This window comes from Triturus cristatus, chromosome 3_1, assembly GCF_964204655.1.
Source record: "Triturus cristatus chromosome 3_1, aTriCri1.1, whole genome shotgun sequence".
Taxonomy (NCBI): domain Eukaryota; kingdom Metazoa; phylum Chordata; class Amphibia; order Caudata; family Salamandridae; genus Triturus; species Triturus cristatus.
The window spans coordinates 864,832,515-864,851,146 of NC_140583.1; the positions used below are offsets into that span (position 1 = coordinate 864,832,515).

At 41.4% G+C, this 18,632-nt stretch overlaps 1 protein-coding gene across 4 annotated transcripts in view; it reads right to left on the reverse strand.

Moving 5' to 3' along the window:
- DCAF17 (DDB1 and CUL4 associated factor 17) overlaps positions 1-18,632 on the reverse strand; it is a 443,011-nt gene that overhangs the window by 29,934 nt on the left and 394,445 nt on the right. For all 4 annotated transcript variants that reach the window (XR_014978925.1, XM_085645323.1, XM_085645321.1 and 1 more), the window contains exon 14: positions 13,378-13,533. Coding sequence is in view for 3 of the 4 variants with exons in the window: in XM_085645323.1 (XP_085501449.1) it covers positions 13,378-13,533 (156 nt within the window). In the remaining variant the exon portion in view is untranslated. The remainder of the gene's footprint in view (positions 1-13,377; positions 13,534-18,632) is intronic.

Consider the following 18,632-nt stretch of genomic DNA (forward strand, 5'->3'; position numbering starts at 1 on the left):
ATTTATATAAAAAATGAGTTAAGTACACGCATATGCTTTTCTTTTTTTGTCTTTCTTAGGCAACGGAAGTTTTTGGTAAATATTATCTAGTTGGGTTGGCTGGTATGACTGCGGCCACCCGAATTGTTATTTCCGGTTAACGCTATTGATATTTTGGAACTAGGGTGAGTGCTCTACGATATTTGCATCTAGGTATTTTGGGTTGATTCTTAATTGACACATGGTGTAGTTGTCTTGCCTCTTCTTTGGTGACTCTAATATCTTGGACGTTTGACACCAGTCTTGGTGTTTCTCCCTCTTTTTGTCCCCTTCTGTTTTGAATAACTGAGTGTGACTAAGGTGGTTTGGTTGCTTTGATCACATTTCTTGTCACACTTTGGTATCTAACTTTTTCTGATGTCTACACGAACACGGGTTGTTCTTCCCTGCTAGGTGGGGACCTCTAACTTGCTTTGTTGAGAGGAATGCAATTAATAATTGTGCTGTATATCTGGACAATAAGGCGCCTACTGTTTAAACAAGTCTCCTAAGGATAAATGCCAAAGTCGTAATTAGAGACTATAAAGGAAGATGCAGATCGGACAAGGCCCTCATCCATAAACACACTAATCTGTGATTCGAAAATAACTCCTATGAATTGTAATTGAAGTTTCTTATATATTCAGTTTGCTCAGGGAACTACAATCGTTTTTCTGTACAGTTACAATTGTTATCAATTGTAGGTAACAGCGTTGGGTGGTGGCTGTTTTGTTCCCTTGGATGCAATCCTTGTGATATTTTTGTTCTCTCTTTTACTGTTTTAATTAGGCCTGGGCGGTAAATTCCGTTCCGTTCGCGGAATTTGCGGAATTTGGGTAATGTCGCGTTCCGCTGAGAACGCGAAATTGCCCAAAAATCTGCGTTCCGCGACTTCGCGAAATTTTTTGCTTGTTCGCGTTCTCAATATGCGTGTTCGCGAGATATTTCACCCCGAGCACGCAAACAGCGATCGCGAACAGGAAAAAAGTATCGCGAACAAGCAATTGCGCGTGTTCGCGGAATTTCTGCGTGTTCGCGGAGATTTTTTACCGTTTCGCGGAGATTTGCGTAACGCGATTACGCAAATTCCGCCCACCCCTAGTTTTAATCACTATTTGTTTGCGCAGGATATTCTCTTACTGTTTTCTATGTACCCCTGTCATCCAAAAGAGTTAAACACTTGCTACTGGGCTTGGGACACAAGTTGTCTCCACGAGGAAACATACTGGATCGGTATCAATGAAATAAAGAGGAGTAGAATGTCAAATGGACACTGCAACAGGGACTTCTGATCCTACAGTCCCTTTGCTTAGGGGACAGCAGTATCCATGGCCTTGGTTGCAATCTTTTATGGAGGCAAAATAATTTTGTAGGCCACAGTCTGAGCAGTTCAAACTGGCCTTATCCAGGTAGGTGACTTTAAAGACTTTTCTGGTTGCACTGAAGAGTTCGTTGATCCAGCCAAATACTCAACAAACCGTGCAGGTTGTGGAAAGAGGGGTGGGCACAAAAGGGACAGACAGCTACATCATAGCCTCTGCTGTCTCACACGGCAACCTATCTTCTTGGAGCTGTATTTACAATGGGGGACCCCAAATTCCTCGCATACATCAAAGCGTGTTACATATACATACAGATACACACTCAGTGAGAGGTGTGGGGAAGTGAGGGGTCTCTGACATGAGAAGTTGCGCGGATTTACATGGGAAGGGTAGTAGGCAGCCTCCTCGGAGTGGGGTGCAGATAAAACATTTGTTCTAAAATACCTAGAGCTCCAACCAGTGGACTCAAGATTAATCTACTGTGTAGGAAAACCTACAGGAGGCACAGGGCTACTGCTCCAGGGACTTTACACTACAATGAACCAGACCTATAATGTAGATGATTTTCTTAGACCCTTGTTGTATGTGTGGGCATCCATTATGTGACTTCTAGAGACATTAGGATGAGCACCTCCAAATCTAGCTATTGTTCATGTGTCCAAGAATTGTACATTGCCCTGAGTAACGACCATGCTTTAAAACACTACAAATTACAGATGAGATCTGGTCTGTTAGCACACTGTTTGACTTCAAATCCCATGTCTCAGCTTAGGTAGTACACTACAAATACGAGGATGAATTAAGAGACCTCTAATCTAGTGATTCCCAAAGGACAAAATCTTTAACGTCTCAAATATTTTAAGGTCCATTATAGGCTCCATTTGCCAGGCAGTCAGTTGCAGCTCATTACAGAAACCGGAATTTAAAAAAAATGCATACATTAACCATAGGGCTTAAGTGAGTACTGCGGCAGCAGCACACAAAGTGCGACCCCGCTGAGTCTGATGCTATTACATCATCAAAGTGGGACTCCTACTCATTTTCTAGGTAGATTGATTTCAATCTTCCCACAAGAGACCCTTTCTGAGATTTGCAAACAAGTGACAATTGAATAGCACTCTTGGAAGGAAAGCTAAGCCTGGTTTCTGCTTCACTTTACTAAAAAGTGCCATACACACGGTATGAAATATCCTGCCCACACTGAGGGGTCTAATCCCCCCCATCTACTCAATGGCAAAACTTAGTATTGCTTAAACTAAGTACTACATCCATCAATAGAAAAAAAAATTTCTTGCACTGTTTTCCATTAAAAGGTTTGAGCTTGCAGGACATAGCAAGATTTTAACTAGTCGCCACGGCAACTTCCCTCTCACTTCGAAATGACATTGATGCAGCTGATAAGCAGCTCGATCCTTTGATACACATCTAAACGGATTTTTGAGACATGTTGAGTAATACGACTGAACATGCACTAATTACACGTTGGAGAAAACATTGAAAATAGACATGAGAAAACTTAGCTAATGCATCATAAAAGCATGCAGATAAATGTAGAAACTAAATTATATTCACATAATAATATAGGTTATTTTATGTTATGAAACTCTTAATCTTACTCTTCATAATATCAACGTGCCTGGAGAACTAATAAAATTTAATGTGATTTAATTTCTTATGTATGTTATTGGAGAGTTAATTCTGAATATCATTGTACATGTGGAATTGTGTACCAAACGAGAAAAGAAAAAGTGGTGCTGCATAGTTATCTTGAATGCCAAATTTACCAAACTCTCAATATTAGATCTGTGTATATGTACTAATGTAACCACTTCAAACGATATTAATATTTTATAATCTGAAATACTTTAATACGTTGGTACTTTGAAAATGCAGTAATATGTCATAGTTAAATGTGTGATTTACAATCTGACTACTAATTAATTTTGAGTGCATATGCATTGCAAGAACAGTAGTGCCTTGCTTTTATTTCATGAAATGTGTTTTTTCATTACTCTATATTCTGCACATCTTTTAAATCAAATGTATGTGGCCTACATTTTCTTCTTTCCTTTTCCTGTTTTCTCATCGTGAGAAAGTTTCATAAGCCTGCAATGTGAAACAAAACTGTGTCCAACTAGAAGAGTTCTCACACGCTCACACGGACCCATTGTTACACAATTGATACTTTGGGAAAAGTTTTGATGAGAACTATTCATTTGAATTTGCTCATGTGCCTACTCCAAATGGATCACTGTTTGTGGAGTTTACATATACCATATAATTCGACAATTTACATGATCTGCAGTACCTCTGTCCTATAAAATTAGTCTTCTTTATGTCTCAAGACATCTATCCTATACGAACGGACCAATGGAGTGGTTTGACACAATTATGTAATCAAGGAGGTGTCACCACTGGAAGTAGAGGATTATATTATACATTGATCAAAAAGAGAAGGAGATTGATTAACGCCTGAGGGTGACACTCGAGAATCGAGCAAGACCTGATCTCAGAGCCTGCCATTGAGAACTTTGCAGATTTCCTACTTTTCCCTCTCGGCTGACATTCCTGAATATTTCCTTATGGGACACTGCCTTTAGCTGCCTATGGCTTATGCTGAACTTACCTGAGCTACTTGTCATCCTATGGCAAGCTTAAGCTATTCAGAACTGCCCTATGTTCTTTAATGCTAAACAATAATGCACCTGACTTTAATTACTTGATACATTTTAACTATAACTAAATTGAAGACTCTGTCTGTCATGATTGATCCCTTAATTTGATTGTGCATTTTCAACTGATTGATTAATTACAGGAAGAGATCGATATAGAGAAATCTCTGAATACCAGCTACTAATGTTATTGTTCTGCATCGCTCTAACAGAATGATTGGTTTGTATGATTTGGGTCCGACTGAATTTCTTTAGGAGATTCAGACTAGCAGTGATAATTCTCTACGTGTATGGCCGTGTATGGCCTGGTCTTGAGAGTCATATATACGAATTTGATTACTAGCCTGTAAATGGTTGTTCAATTCCTGGTCCTCGTTGGATAACCTGACAATAGATCCTTTATGTCCAGCCTCTCATCGGCACAATATAAGGTCCATCGGAGGGCCAAGTGAGTGTCATGAGAATTAGTGATAAAAAGCAAAATTTTTAAAGATAAAAGACCCAGTAACGCTGGAACAACATACGTCCCTATTCTATGAAGACTGTAGTCTACTTATGCATTTGTAGTATTTGCAGACCTTACGCAGTCTCCTGCATCAATATAACTATGCCTTTGATGTGTCTATACAACTGGCCTGCCTTTGCATGGGACTAATCCTTCCCCCGTTCTCCCAAATCCTTCAGCACCTTTTGAGGTTCTATGCAACCACACATCAATGTGAAATGCATGCTTGCCAATACCCATTTCTGTGTACAAAAACGTGACTGAACTATTTGATTCCTGAACAACATCCTTCCCGGATTGGTCACCCCATGATTGCATCAGGGTATGACATAGCCATTGTCACAAAGAAGTGGATCACTTGGGCTCTGGGTACTGCTCACTGCCGGCTGGGTGGGGAGCATATCCTTCTAAAATGCTTACTCTTCTCCATTTGTTTATATAAATGTATAGACATCACCCTTCGGGATATAATGTTGTATTTGTAGCTTAAATTGTAGATATGGCTTTCTCTCTTATTTTGTCAGGTTACCCCATCCGAAGGGTGAAGCATCCTACTGCTTCCCTAGCTCAAGGCTTTATTTCTTGCCTAGAAAGTTTAGTACTCACCCAGTTGCAAGAGGTGTCAACTCACTAGGTCAAACTTGAGGTTTATGTATACCTAGAAGGCCTTCTGTAATCCTTCTATCAAAAACCTTTACAGTGGCCTGATGATTCCTATATCAGCTACTCGAGAGCCCATGTCCAACCTGGGAACAGGTCCAAAGCACAGTCCTCAATTATAACTAATTAATGGCTTGTAATCTATTTATATAATAGACAGCCACTACCCTGGACACTATTACTCCCCTTCAAAAGAAAGTAAAAATGTACTCGCCAAAAACATGTTCCCTAGTTACTCGAGCATTGATGTCAGTAAATTGGATGTGAAAACTGAACAGTGAAGCTGGTGAAAGAAATATTTGTGTTTTAAAGAGGTTTTAGACTAAATCTGAAAATCTACAAGCTGGCATTTGTGCATCTCAGAAGAAATAGATGTCCTAAATCATTTTATGGCCTAATATAAGCAAAATTACGCACTGATCTTCCACTTTGCCCTGAGCACAATGGTAGCTGCTACACACCTCCATGATGACGTATCAGGTTTTTGAAGCCAGAGTACAGAACATTAGAGCCCTTACTAGAGTACCAAAACTGTTTAACTGTATTCCATGTTGGGTAGTTTAGTAAAGTTGCAGTAAACTTGTAGACATTAAAGATAAGATTTACATCTCAGGGCCCACACAGGAACAGGCCAAAGCGAAATAAATCCAAAAGATGCCACCAATCTGGTTCAGTCTGGCGCTCCTCTGACCCGGAGGAAGCATCCTAATCTCTAATAGTGGGCACTATCCTTCATTGAACCAGGGTCACGTCCGAAGATAATCCACAAGTCTTATCCTGCTCCGTATGGACCACAAGGATGGCGTGGCTGTCCAGTCACACACTTCCTCCCGCCCTGACTCTTTAATTTCTACCTTTTTTTGTTAAGGTTATGTGGGGGGTTTGGGTACCATTGGAGGGGGTGCGTTGGGTCCCTCAGTCGGGGGCCTGAGAGTATCCTCCGCCACTACAGATGTTCCATGTTCTAGACAGTATCGGGTTGGGGGTTGGGGGTGGGGTTTTGGTGGTTTACTAGGGCATTATGTCAGCATACTTTTTGTTTTTGGAAGTACGCAGAGGCCAAGTTTCGATCCCACTGTCTCAGGTCTAACACACCCATGCTCTGGGGGTAGATGACAACACAGCTACATGTTCCCCCGCTTGGGGATTTGACCATAGTGTCGTGGAATGTCAGGGGTCTGCTCAATAAAGTTAAGAGGGGTGCCATCCTTCGGCAAGCCAAACGCTACAGTGCCGATATTCTTTTTTTACAAGGAACCCATCTATTGGGTACCAAGACCCCTTGTCTCGCCAGGTTTGGGTTCCACACCATATACCACGCCGGGTTTACTAGGGGATCTCGAGGGACGGCTATTCTCATACACCACCGCATCATTTTTGTACGCACAAAGCATTGGCTAGATCCCGGCGGACGTTATGTCCTTCTATCATGTACAATCTATGGGGAACGTCTTAACCGTGGATGCATCTAAGCCCCCCTCCTCACCACTAGGCACCACCTTTGTCGGAAAATTAACTCGATTGTAGGGCAAACTATCAGAAGACTTGAGGCTCCTGGGTGGGGACTGGAATGACACCATGACAGTAATGGACAGGATGCGTGCGCCAGGGCGGGAGCCCCCAACAGACAGATCCAACTACACCTCTTGGCTACTACACTAGGTTTCTCAGACATCTGGCGCGAGTTCCACCCCTCTGAACTCAGCTACACATACATGTCCGCTGTCCATGGCTCTATGTCCTGCTTGGATTATATGTTCATCCCACATAGCTACATCCATCGGGTCTCCTGTGTGTCACATCTTCCCAGGGGGCTTTCTGATCACTCTCCAGTCCAGTGTTTGCTCTGTGTGCACTCTTACAACCTCCATTTAGGTGGAGGATGTCCCCCTGGCACTTGCGGGACCCGGAGTATCTGGAGGGTTTGTCCCAGGCGGTCTCGGAGTATCTTGAATTTAATAGGGCCTCGGCTCCTTCCAAATGCATTTTATGGGAAGCCTTGAAACCTACTGTACGAGGGGCCGATATTAGTTTCCATGCCATGGCTAAATAATCGGCGCAACTGTTGGACCTAGAGGGCCGCCAAAGAGCCCTGGAGGCACAGTGCCTCACAGATTCAAACCCAGCTCCTAAACGTACCTTATTCCAGGCACAACAGCCCATTCAGCACCACCTCATGGAGGAGGCCAAAGAAATTTGGCTAGCATTGCAGCATCGAATCTACCAATAGGGTGATAAATCCATCAAAATGCTCCATAGGTTATTTCAAGCGGCAAAGTCCCCAGCCAGTGTTACGGTGCTCCGAGACGGACGTGGCGCCTTGTGCTCATCTCTAGAGACGGTGGCTGCAGAGTTTGCGCGCTATTTTTCACTCCTGTATACTTGCATAGAGCAGCTAACTGAGGTCTCTATTGACATATGTTTTTTGTGATATTACCCCCCCGTAGGCTTACCGATTCAGCACGAGGACCAACTTGACGCCCCCATAACCATTGACGAACTCAGTGCATCACTGATGGCCATACACCTGGGCTGTGCTCCTGGACCCAACGGTTTTCCTATAGAATTCCTTAGACCACACATGAACACACTGGGTCCATACCTGCTTGATGCCGTACACAAAGCTATTGACCAATCCCAAATCCCCCAGGATTGGCGACATTCGGAGATTGTCCTCTTATTGAAGCCAGGTCGCCCCCGGAAGATCCTGTGTCATACAGACCTATCTCTCTTATTAACTTTGAGCCCAAACTTCTGGGCAAAGTTCTTGCTGACCGCCTTAGATCCTGTGTCTTTGAATTCTCTCTCTGACCATCTCTGCAGAGACAACAGTTATCTTGCTTATCCCTGCAACTCTATAACATCCCAGCAAAGTGACCATCCCTTCCACACTATCTGCACTCCTGGTTTATGGCAAATCAACTTTTTGAATCATGCTCATGGTAATTAATTCCACATCTCTGACAACATCTAGCAACTTGCTTCAGCATACCGTTATTTTTCACCAATTGTACAATGTTTTACTCAAAGCATTTCTCTTTACCACCATAGCGGAAACTCCACCCGCCTTTCCTACTTTTTCTCTTTTTTATTTTCCTCATGGAATACTTGGACTCTTCTACATCTCAGGCTATATATGTATGGCAACTTTAAGAGAAGGATTCTTTGCTACCCACAACCTTTCTTGAACATTTTCTACTGTCATCCTGTACAAATGTTAATTATGGATGAGATTATAGGTCATCAAACCAAATTAGCAGTTTACAGAAAATTCCACTTTTTTGCAACAACACATTTTCTTTCCTGCTCTTGGTGGTTGAGTATAGCAGTTGAACCTTGTGATTGTGATGCTCACATCTTTGGCAAACCTAATATCAAGCATAATTTTAGCCTCCTTACAGACATTCAGTACACCTATTTGGTTCCAAAGTGGCAGGCAAAAACTTGCTGGCCATCTTCTATTTCCAAGGTTCTCAAAAGTAAGGTTGTTTTCCTGGCAGGGCAAAAGTATTGTCCATGAAGTGCTTCTAGATAACTTTCTAATATTTTGCACCATTCTACTCATGCTATGGGTTGAGGACAAATCACTGCACTCACATCCATAATGTACAGAACTCTGAAGGTAACAATCCCACCCTGTCATATATAAACACAGATGTGGTGATTGTTTACTGGATCAAAAGTACAATTAAGTAGTGGGATCTGCTTTGGAGGTGCTTCACTGGTTCTGCTTTCTTCTTATTTTCCTTTGTTTTTTTCCTCCTTTTTGCTCATACGCACCACTTGCTAAAGTAATTTCCTCCACTGGGTCACATGACACAGGGGATGCATACCTCCTCTAATGATTATATGCACATCAGCACGTGTCTTCCAACTTGATGCCTCTTCCTCCTCTCCTGGTGCTGTTCCTAACGGACCAAGCTGCCAGACGCAAGCTCTTCCATCAAGAACAAAGAGAAAGCCATGTGAATGACTGATGCAGTAGTAATAGAACTCAGGGACTGCACAGGTTAAGCATGCGGCGCAGATTCATCACATACATGCTGTTCAATCATGTGTCCCTTATGATTTGAAAGATGATCTGCTATCAGTGTTGTGTAAGTCTCTCAAGCCCGACCTTTGGCTGTCCAAAGCACAGGCGATATACTACGTGCACCACGGCCAAATGAGGAGTGGAGAGGTTGCATTAAAATATTATTCTCTCAATGCACCATCATTTACAGGGCATTGGCTTCCCACACAAGTCTCATAGTAGTTGAGTGTACACAGATTTTGTTCTTACCACCCCCTGACTGGTCAACTCAGCACCAAAATGAAGTGAAGCTGCAGTAAACCTTAAAGGCATAACAGATAGCTATGTCAAACACTTTGAAATACTTTACATTGTTTGACAAAACCTTTTACCCTACTGTTGTCCTAAAATCAAGGATTTCTATGCATCCTTGTACTAATTGGATCTTTGAAGGCCTTTCAGATACTGTACTGTCATGTCTGGACAGTTTTAATCACTCCTGAGTAGCAGAAGTCCAGTTTGTTTACAAACACTTTCTAGCAGCCTCCATTACTCACCATTAATTGTGAAACAAGCTGTCTTCTCTGAGGTGCTCCCCAAGGCTGCTTCTGTTCAGCTTTTGTAACATCTATGTTGAGCAACCATCTCCTCATATCTCCCCCAACTGCATTTGGGTGTGAGTGTGGGGGGGACCACTGAATCAAGGTTCCTGTTTTGTTTAGTGGAGGAATAAACTGGGTGTACATTAACCAGCTAAAGCTTAATTCTGGACATATGCTGAAGTTAGGATACCAGTGGGTAAGTGGGTACATTTAAGCCCCCATATTGTGGCTGGCTGAGGTGTACTGTTCTATTCCCTCAAGGTGAACAGTCTGAGGTTCTTCTGGATCCTAAAATTACAGCAGTGTGTTCTGCCTGTTTTTCAACGCAGGCTTCATAAGAGAAGTCTGCTGCCTTAATCCTCCAGCAAGCCTCTGAGATCCATGTGACCTTGTAGAGTTGCATATTACTTCCGAGAAATGTATGCACCTTCTTCAGATGTCCCAGAAATGCAAATGACCATCTCATTTTGGGATGCAGCAAATGCGGAGACTGCTACCTCTCTGCCTAAATCTCTTCATTGGTTTCCTCTCTTTGTAATAGTCTTTCTTCATTGGTGCATACTTGGTGGGTTGAGCTTTAAGAAGTAGCAAAGTAACCTGTCTCTTGGAGTGCAAAAATTCTTCTAGGTGTTCCCAAATGCTGAACCTAAACATGCATATCAAGGACCCTATTCATGCCTCCTATTTCTTCCAATCAGGAACATACCAATGCGAGGGAAGACTGGCAATGGATTTCTACCAGTTGACACAACTCCTCTAATAACTCTCCATCCCACATATTAGCTTTGGTGTCATAAAGCTTGCCATATTATTTGTATGCAAATCTGCACAGGTTGTCTTCATCAACCAATGGCAGGAAAAATATGTTTTTGTTTTATCTTTTGCTGGGAATCTGGGTGGAGGGAGACATCTCCAATGATCCAACAGAGGATGGCATCATCACCACCTTTGGGTGCTGAATTTTGGAACTATCAGTGTTCTTTATGTGGCTTATTGATAAATGCACCTACAACATATGTATTAGGTGTTTTCGGTTTTAAGTTCAAAAGTTGACAGTCAGGCTCATGGTCATCCCAGATTATGCTCCGGGCAAAGACCATGTGCAGATTACCCAACCTAATACTTCAATTTAACACAATATTTCAACATTGACAGCACTCAGTATAGCTCTCTGGGCTCAGAGAGATACCAGATGGACCTTCCTCCAACTATGAAATGTGAAATCATAGGAAGCCTTGAGTTTTACTGGTGGGCTTACCAAAAAGTCTACAATTGTAATCAGTTCCGATTGAGAATTCGATCAGTTTGGGGATTAATTATAGAGAAAAGCTAATCAAAAGCATTTCTGCAGGCATGAATAAATTATAGGTGTTTTATGCATATGTCCATTGTTCAAGCAGAATACAGGGAAGACTGGCTTTATTTTATCTAATGTATTTGTGTGATGTTCAGTATGTCAAAGAGTATCAGCTTCTGAATGTTTGTTCCAGCACAATAATTAGAAGATACAAACATGTACTCAGCAAAAAAGAGGATTCACAGTCTGCGCGAAAGGCCAGAAGCAAAACCTAAGCCTTTTACATTTGACTAAAGGCTTGTGGGACACCTCAGCAATGCCTTCAACACCACAATGTTTCATAAGAGCACATTCACATTTTTGAAAGTTCATTCTTCAGGAACAAGGCTGCCATGCTTAGAAATTAAAGGCAGTAGTTCATAATCTATCCTTTCAGATATAAAAAGAAGACTACTGTGAAAGGTCCAGAATCATGCGTTTGGAAAAAGGCAGGTATGAAAAACAGGGTGCTTCTTATACTTTGGCTCCAAATTATTTAAGAAAAAAATAACTTCATACAGCATCCTACTTTGAAAGTATTTCTCAGTTATCCACTAACCCATGCCCTCCCACAGTGTATTTTTCTGGAAAATGAGCAGAAAATAGAGATGACAAGGTCAAGTTTAGCATAGCATCTCGAGCTGAATATTCTCTGAGTAATATGAAGCTCATGCCCTTTCTCTATGATGGCATGGAGCCACTGTATGAAGGCATGGCACCATTGTATGATGGCATGGAGCCACATTTCACACTCCTATAAGATGACCAACTGAGATATTAAGACACAGGAAACATTTACAATGTTTAAATGTCTGCCTTCGGAGGAAAAGGGAGCAGTTACTCATCTATTGATTAATGGAAAACAATCCTGTGGTGTTTTTCTGTTTTCACTTTAACTATCTTTTTCTGAAGGCACATGGACGGGGGGTTTGGCTTTCATTACCATGTGTTGATATGCAACTGTATGTCCTCCTCTATTTATGAGGGTGCTGGAAGGATCTGTACCAGCCTACACTAAGGGCTCTAGAGCAAAGGCACTCAAGGTTCAAAGACATGAAGTGGCCCTCCTACTACTTGAGTAAGTATTTCTTCTGAGTTACAATGATAAAGCTGGAATAAGAGCTGGAGACGTTAACAGATTTTTGACTGAAGCTAATCATCCTCTTTACATAGAATTTAATCTGCTTTTGCATGTTATTTTTATAATTTTAAATTGGGGTTTTTAGAATGCACAATGTACAAGGTCATGACAATCAATTCATACAGTAACTTCACCAAGACAAAATCAATGACAGAGAGTAACAAGTCAGCATCTAAATCAGAAGCGTCAAAGAACTTGTGAGGGTTGGGTAACTTTATGGCCTATAGACCAAAAAATAATACGAAGTGTTATTGTCAGATAAAACAGTGTATGACAGGCCGTGCATAAGGAAGCTAAACTGTGGTAAACTGGGCGGGGGAGGGAGTTGGGTGGGAGGCAGTGGGGGTTGGGAGGATGCCCTGGCAGGTAGGATAGGGACGAAGAATCTGAGGATGTAGGGTGATGGAGGTGGTCAGAGGAGCCATACAGTAAGGCTTTGTAGAGTAATGGTGTTCGTCAGTATGGTGTGGGAAGAATATGGCTCTGGCATAGAGCTGAGGAGGAGGGTCCAAGAATCTTCCCATATCTAAGTCACGGTGTGTGAGTGAAGCGAGCTGAACTGGGCTCTTGCATCACAGGCATTATAATATGGGGTTGGGAAGTGGTGAGGACGGAAACACAAGGGAACAGCTCAATAGGAGGCGGTGGTATCATTGTGCGATTTTGACAATTTAGACATAAACCTGTCCAGGTCGGGGGCTATCAAATGGCAATAAAGACCCTTGGTCTCCTCACTGCTTAAGGTCATTGCTACAGCCTCAGCTCATAGATCCAAGGCCCGCCACCATGTCCCAGTGATCAGGGGAATAGGGTTTTTCCACTGCATGGTAAGGGTGCGCTCACTCAGTGTACGCTATAAGCAGCAAACCAATCTAGTCCGGTATGCCTAGGATGGAAACATTAACATATTCCTTTTGTAGGAAGAAAAGGCAGTTAGGAAGGATCTTCAGAGCTCCTAGAATTGATGCTGCTTCCCAGGGATGTTTTGTTGCACTACAAAACACGTATAAATGAATGAAAATCATGTGAAGCTTCTAGTAAACCTTTGCAGTTGTCAGTATCTGTAATGAAGTGAAGCTGCAGTCCTTTCACTTAGCTTACTAACTCACCACATCCCAAGATTCCTCCAACGAGATGCTTTTCATCAAAGTCCCAGTCTCGTTGCAGTAGAAACCAATATCCGCTCTTCCCTCATTTTCTGTCTGTGTGACTGCCACAACAGAAAGCAAGTCAAGCTCATCCTCATAGTCCACAATCTTGAATGTCTGGAAGACAAAACACCTATATAAGAAGTATTCTTCTTCTTACAACACAAAAGCAAGCACACAGCTCCTGAAATGTAATAGTAAAGGTAAAAGTCTATAATCTGCAAACTGAGAGACAGTGAGCAGGAAGATGCATCACAAGGTTGTGGATAGAACTGTATGTACATAGAAAAACAGGAGTTGTTGAACGAAAATATGTATTATATAAACAAGATCTGATCAGACCACACCAGCTTCTCACAAGAACTAAAATGCTCAGAAGCTATTTGCAATTATGCAAAACAGAAGTCCCAGACTTAGGTCAGGATCATTCCACGTGAAACATCATTCAGGAATATTTCTACACTTACCTTCCTCAGATATCTGTATTCTGGCAAAACCTTTGAGAATTGAACTATCATGAGAAGAAAATAGGTGAGACAGGCTGTTTTTAACTCATTTCATGTGGGCTTGAATCCTTTACTAATTCAAAAGCTGTAACACTGCCTGGAGTGGGAAACGTCTTTGTCATTTTCTTTGTCAGTGAGAACGGTACTTTGATAATCTAACCCTGCTAGACTCTGCCAGGACACAGACTTTTCAGTCAGGGAAATATATAGTGTGCGTAGTCTGCCAGTGTCTTCCATTCGAAATGAGGTCCACCTAAAATGAGAATTACGTGGAGTTCCTCTTTCTGTTTTCCATTTAGAGTAACCAACACAATTGCCAATGCTGTATGAGGGGAAATTGTAAATAACACCGTAGAAACAACTGTCTCCGCTGTTATTTCCCACAAATTGGAGTTACGGATCCCTGTAGTTCCAGTAATTGTCAGATGCTGTAATTCTACCATTTTTACCTCACTACTTGCAATGGGGGTCTCTGAATGCAAGGAAAACATGTAAAACGTGCAGCAACTGGATTACTGCACTTTTATCATGTGACCTTTATTTAGAGTCATGCAGTAGTATGAAATGCTTAAATGCAGTTGTTGTGTATTTTAAATAGGAAAAATGTGCATATATAATATATATATATATATACACACATATATATACATATACATATATATACATATATATATATATATATATATATATATATATATATAGGAACAATTTTAACTTAACTTTCACATCCACTATCAGTAGGGATAGTGTGATATTCCTAGATGTGGAAGTCTTTATTAAGAACAATAAATTCTGCATCAAAATACATCGGAAACTCACAGCCTGCAACAGCATACTCCACGCAAATAGTGGGCATCCTCAACATCTAAAGTGGAGTATACCGTATGGACAAATGTTGCGGGTTAAGAGAAATTGTTCTGAAATAAATGATGTAGAACTACAACTTGATGAACTGAGCGCCTGTTTCCTGGAGAGAGGATATCCTTTGGAGGTAATTGAAACTGCCAGAACAAAGGTCAACCGGAAAACACGAGAATCTTTGCTTATGTTCCAACAAGAAGATCTGGCAGAAAAAGATGAAGAGGTGGGATTAACACGACTGATCATTGCTTTTAATAATGAGAACAAGGAACTGAAAAAGATTGTAAAAAATAACTGGAATGTACTATTGGTGGATGAAACACTGAAAAAGAGAATACCATCATGTCCCAGCATTACGTACCGAAAAACATCATCCCTAGGAGATATATTAACACAGAGTCACTTTGAAATAAAGGCCCCCAAGAAAACAACTTGGCTAACCACTCCAGGATTCTGGAAAAGCCTCAAATGTAGGGCATGTGAATATGGACCGAATACATCAAAATGTATGTTGCAGAACGGTAAAACAGAAGAGATCTTGGACCACATAACATGTGAGTCAAAATATGTGGTTTAAGTACTGGAATGTCCCTGTAAAAAACAATATGTTGGGAGTACGATTAACAAATAAAAATTAAGACTACTCCAACACTTACGAGCCATCAAGAACAATAATTTCACCTATCCCATCTCGAAACATTTCTTTGAACATCATTCTGGTATCAATCGTGAATTGAAGTACTTTGGCATCAAGATCGTACCCCCAGGAAACAGAAGTGGCGATAGGACAATGGAGTTAAGAAAAATGGAGTCAAGATACATCCTAGCGATAGGGACAGAGAATCCTTTCGGCCACAATCTAGATGCGCAACTCCATATACACTTACAATGATGGCTCCAAAATACTGAATTAGACTCTTGTAGTCTTAGAATGAAGGGACAATCTGAAAAACATTATACAGAGAAGCCGTATACCTATTACCAGAGAGAATTCAAAGTTGAGGGGAAACATAAAGGGAGAGTTTACTAATTATTTATGCACATGATCACTTTAACAATCGATATGGAGATCAAATAATCTTAGTGGTTCAGAATTAATCTTTGGAAATATCTTTCTCTAGTGAAAATGTTTTTAGAGATAGAGATTTGTGAAAGAAAGTGGAGATATAGGGATTATACTTTATGAACCTTATATTCATTAAATAATAGTGAATACAACCTTTTAATCTCCTCCTGATTGCATAATCACAAATGAGGAGAGATTTTAAGATTTATTATCTTAGAAGTAGTCTTAGTGAAAAATGAACTCCGTATTGATCTCATGAATGTTCTTATTGATTGTTTTAAAATTGCTCCTATCTGTTTTAATCACACTGACCGCTTTTTGTACTTTACACACATAATTTTATCATAGGAGTATTAACTTTTAAGGTGTATATTTTATGTACTTTTTGTAGTTGAACCTTCAATGATTTTATGGTCAGCAGATTTTACGGATGGAACTATATGATCAATTTTGGATGAATTTTAGAAACACTTTAGATATCAATGCTGCTATTCCAATATCCCCTTTCCCCCTTAACAAAAATGTTTACATATTGTATTGTTTACATAGCTCTTGGCTCAATACTGAATGCACTTTCTCCGCACTTTTTTGTTGAAATGATATGGTTACATATACTTGGCATATGATAATGTAGAACACTTTGGAAAAGATCGCTAATTTTCTTCACATTTAGTGGTAGAGCAAAAGTAAAAATGGTGGATAAAGACTACCACCTGAAAATGTAGTGGGTAACAGTCTAGAATGATCATGAAGCTAAAAATAAAAATGGGACTGTAATTAGCATCTGTCACTTTAAAATGGTGATCTAGACAGCTGGACTCTATGGTCCAGTCGAAGGCGTAGTGCTGAAGCGCGTAGACCGTCCTTATCTCTGCACTAATGGTGAAATAAATATTTAAAAAGTCGACACTTGCCTGGATCTGTTCTTCATGGTGCAGTGGATTCCTGTTGGTGGGTGAAATAGCGCTGGCGAATTTTAAATATATATATATATATATATATGTCATCCAAAGTTGTCCAAAGAACGAAGACGCACTCCAGAGCAGTATTTCACTTGAAATCTTTAATGAGGGAAACCAGCATTTGCATTCCAGATTTTCTTTTCTTTGCCTGACCGGTTTCAGAGCCCCCAGCTCCTTTTTCAAAGGCACACTGAAAATCACGCAGAGACTGCCTCCATGCTAATTAATATATTGCCCTCCGGTGGCCCTCACAGGTGAGTGTTTACACAAAACATGCTGGATTTTGTAGTTTCTTTGCAGTTACATTTTCCCCTTCAGTGGGTTTCTACATGATTGCAGGGAAATTAAAAGTTTATATTTACAGTCCTCCAGTGGGCCTCCAGAAAACACTTGCATGGTTTAATTTACAAAACTGCTCTGACCACTCGTGGGCTTGCACCAGTTCAAACCTCTGTGGCCCCTTTACTCACTTTAATGGTGGTGCAGTCCTCCACGGCTTGGACTGCCGTGATTTAGGTCATCCAAAGTTGTCCAAAGAAGGAAGACACACCCCAGAGCAGTATTTCACTTGAAATCTTTAATGAGGGAAACCAGCATTTGCATTCCAGATTTTCTTTTCTTTGCCTGACAGGTTTCAGAGCCTCCAGCTCCCTTTTCAAAGGCAAAGTCACTCAGAGACTGCCTGCATGCTAATTAATATATTGCCCTCCGGTGGGCCTCACAGCTGAGTGTTTACACAAAGCATGCTGAATTTCTAGTTTCTTTGCAGTTACATTTTCTGAGTTTCCATATGAATGCAGGGAAATTAAAAGTTCATATTTACAGCCCTCCAGTGGGCCTCTGGAAAACACCTGCATTGTTTAATTAACAAAGCTGCTCTGACCACAGGCAAGGGGGAAAAAATAAAATCTGGAATGCAAATGCTGGTTTCCCTCTTTATGGATTTCAAGTGAAATACTGCTCTGGAGTGCGTCTTCGTTCTTTTGGGGGGGAGAACACAGACAGACACACACACACACACACACACACACACACACACACACACACACACACACACACACACACACACACACACACACACACACACACACACACACACACACACACACACACACACACACACACACACACACACACACACACACACACACACACACACACACACACACACACACACACACACACACACACACACACACACACACACACACACACACACACACACACACACACACACACACACACACACACACACACACACACACACACACACACACACACACACACACACACACACACACACACACACACACACACACACACACACACACACACACACACACACACACACACACACACACACACACACACACACACACACACACACACACACACACACACACACACACACACACACACACACACACACACACACACACACACACACACACACACACACACACACACACACACACACACACACACACACACACACACACACACACACACACACACACACACACACACACACACACACACACACACACACACACACACACACACACACACACACACACACACACACACACACACACACACACACACACACACACACACACACACACACACACACACACACACACACACACACACACACACACACACACACACACACACACACACACACACACACACACACACACACACACACACACACACACACACACACACACACACACACACACACACACACACACACACACACACACACACACACACACACACACACACACACACACACACACACACACACACACACAC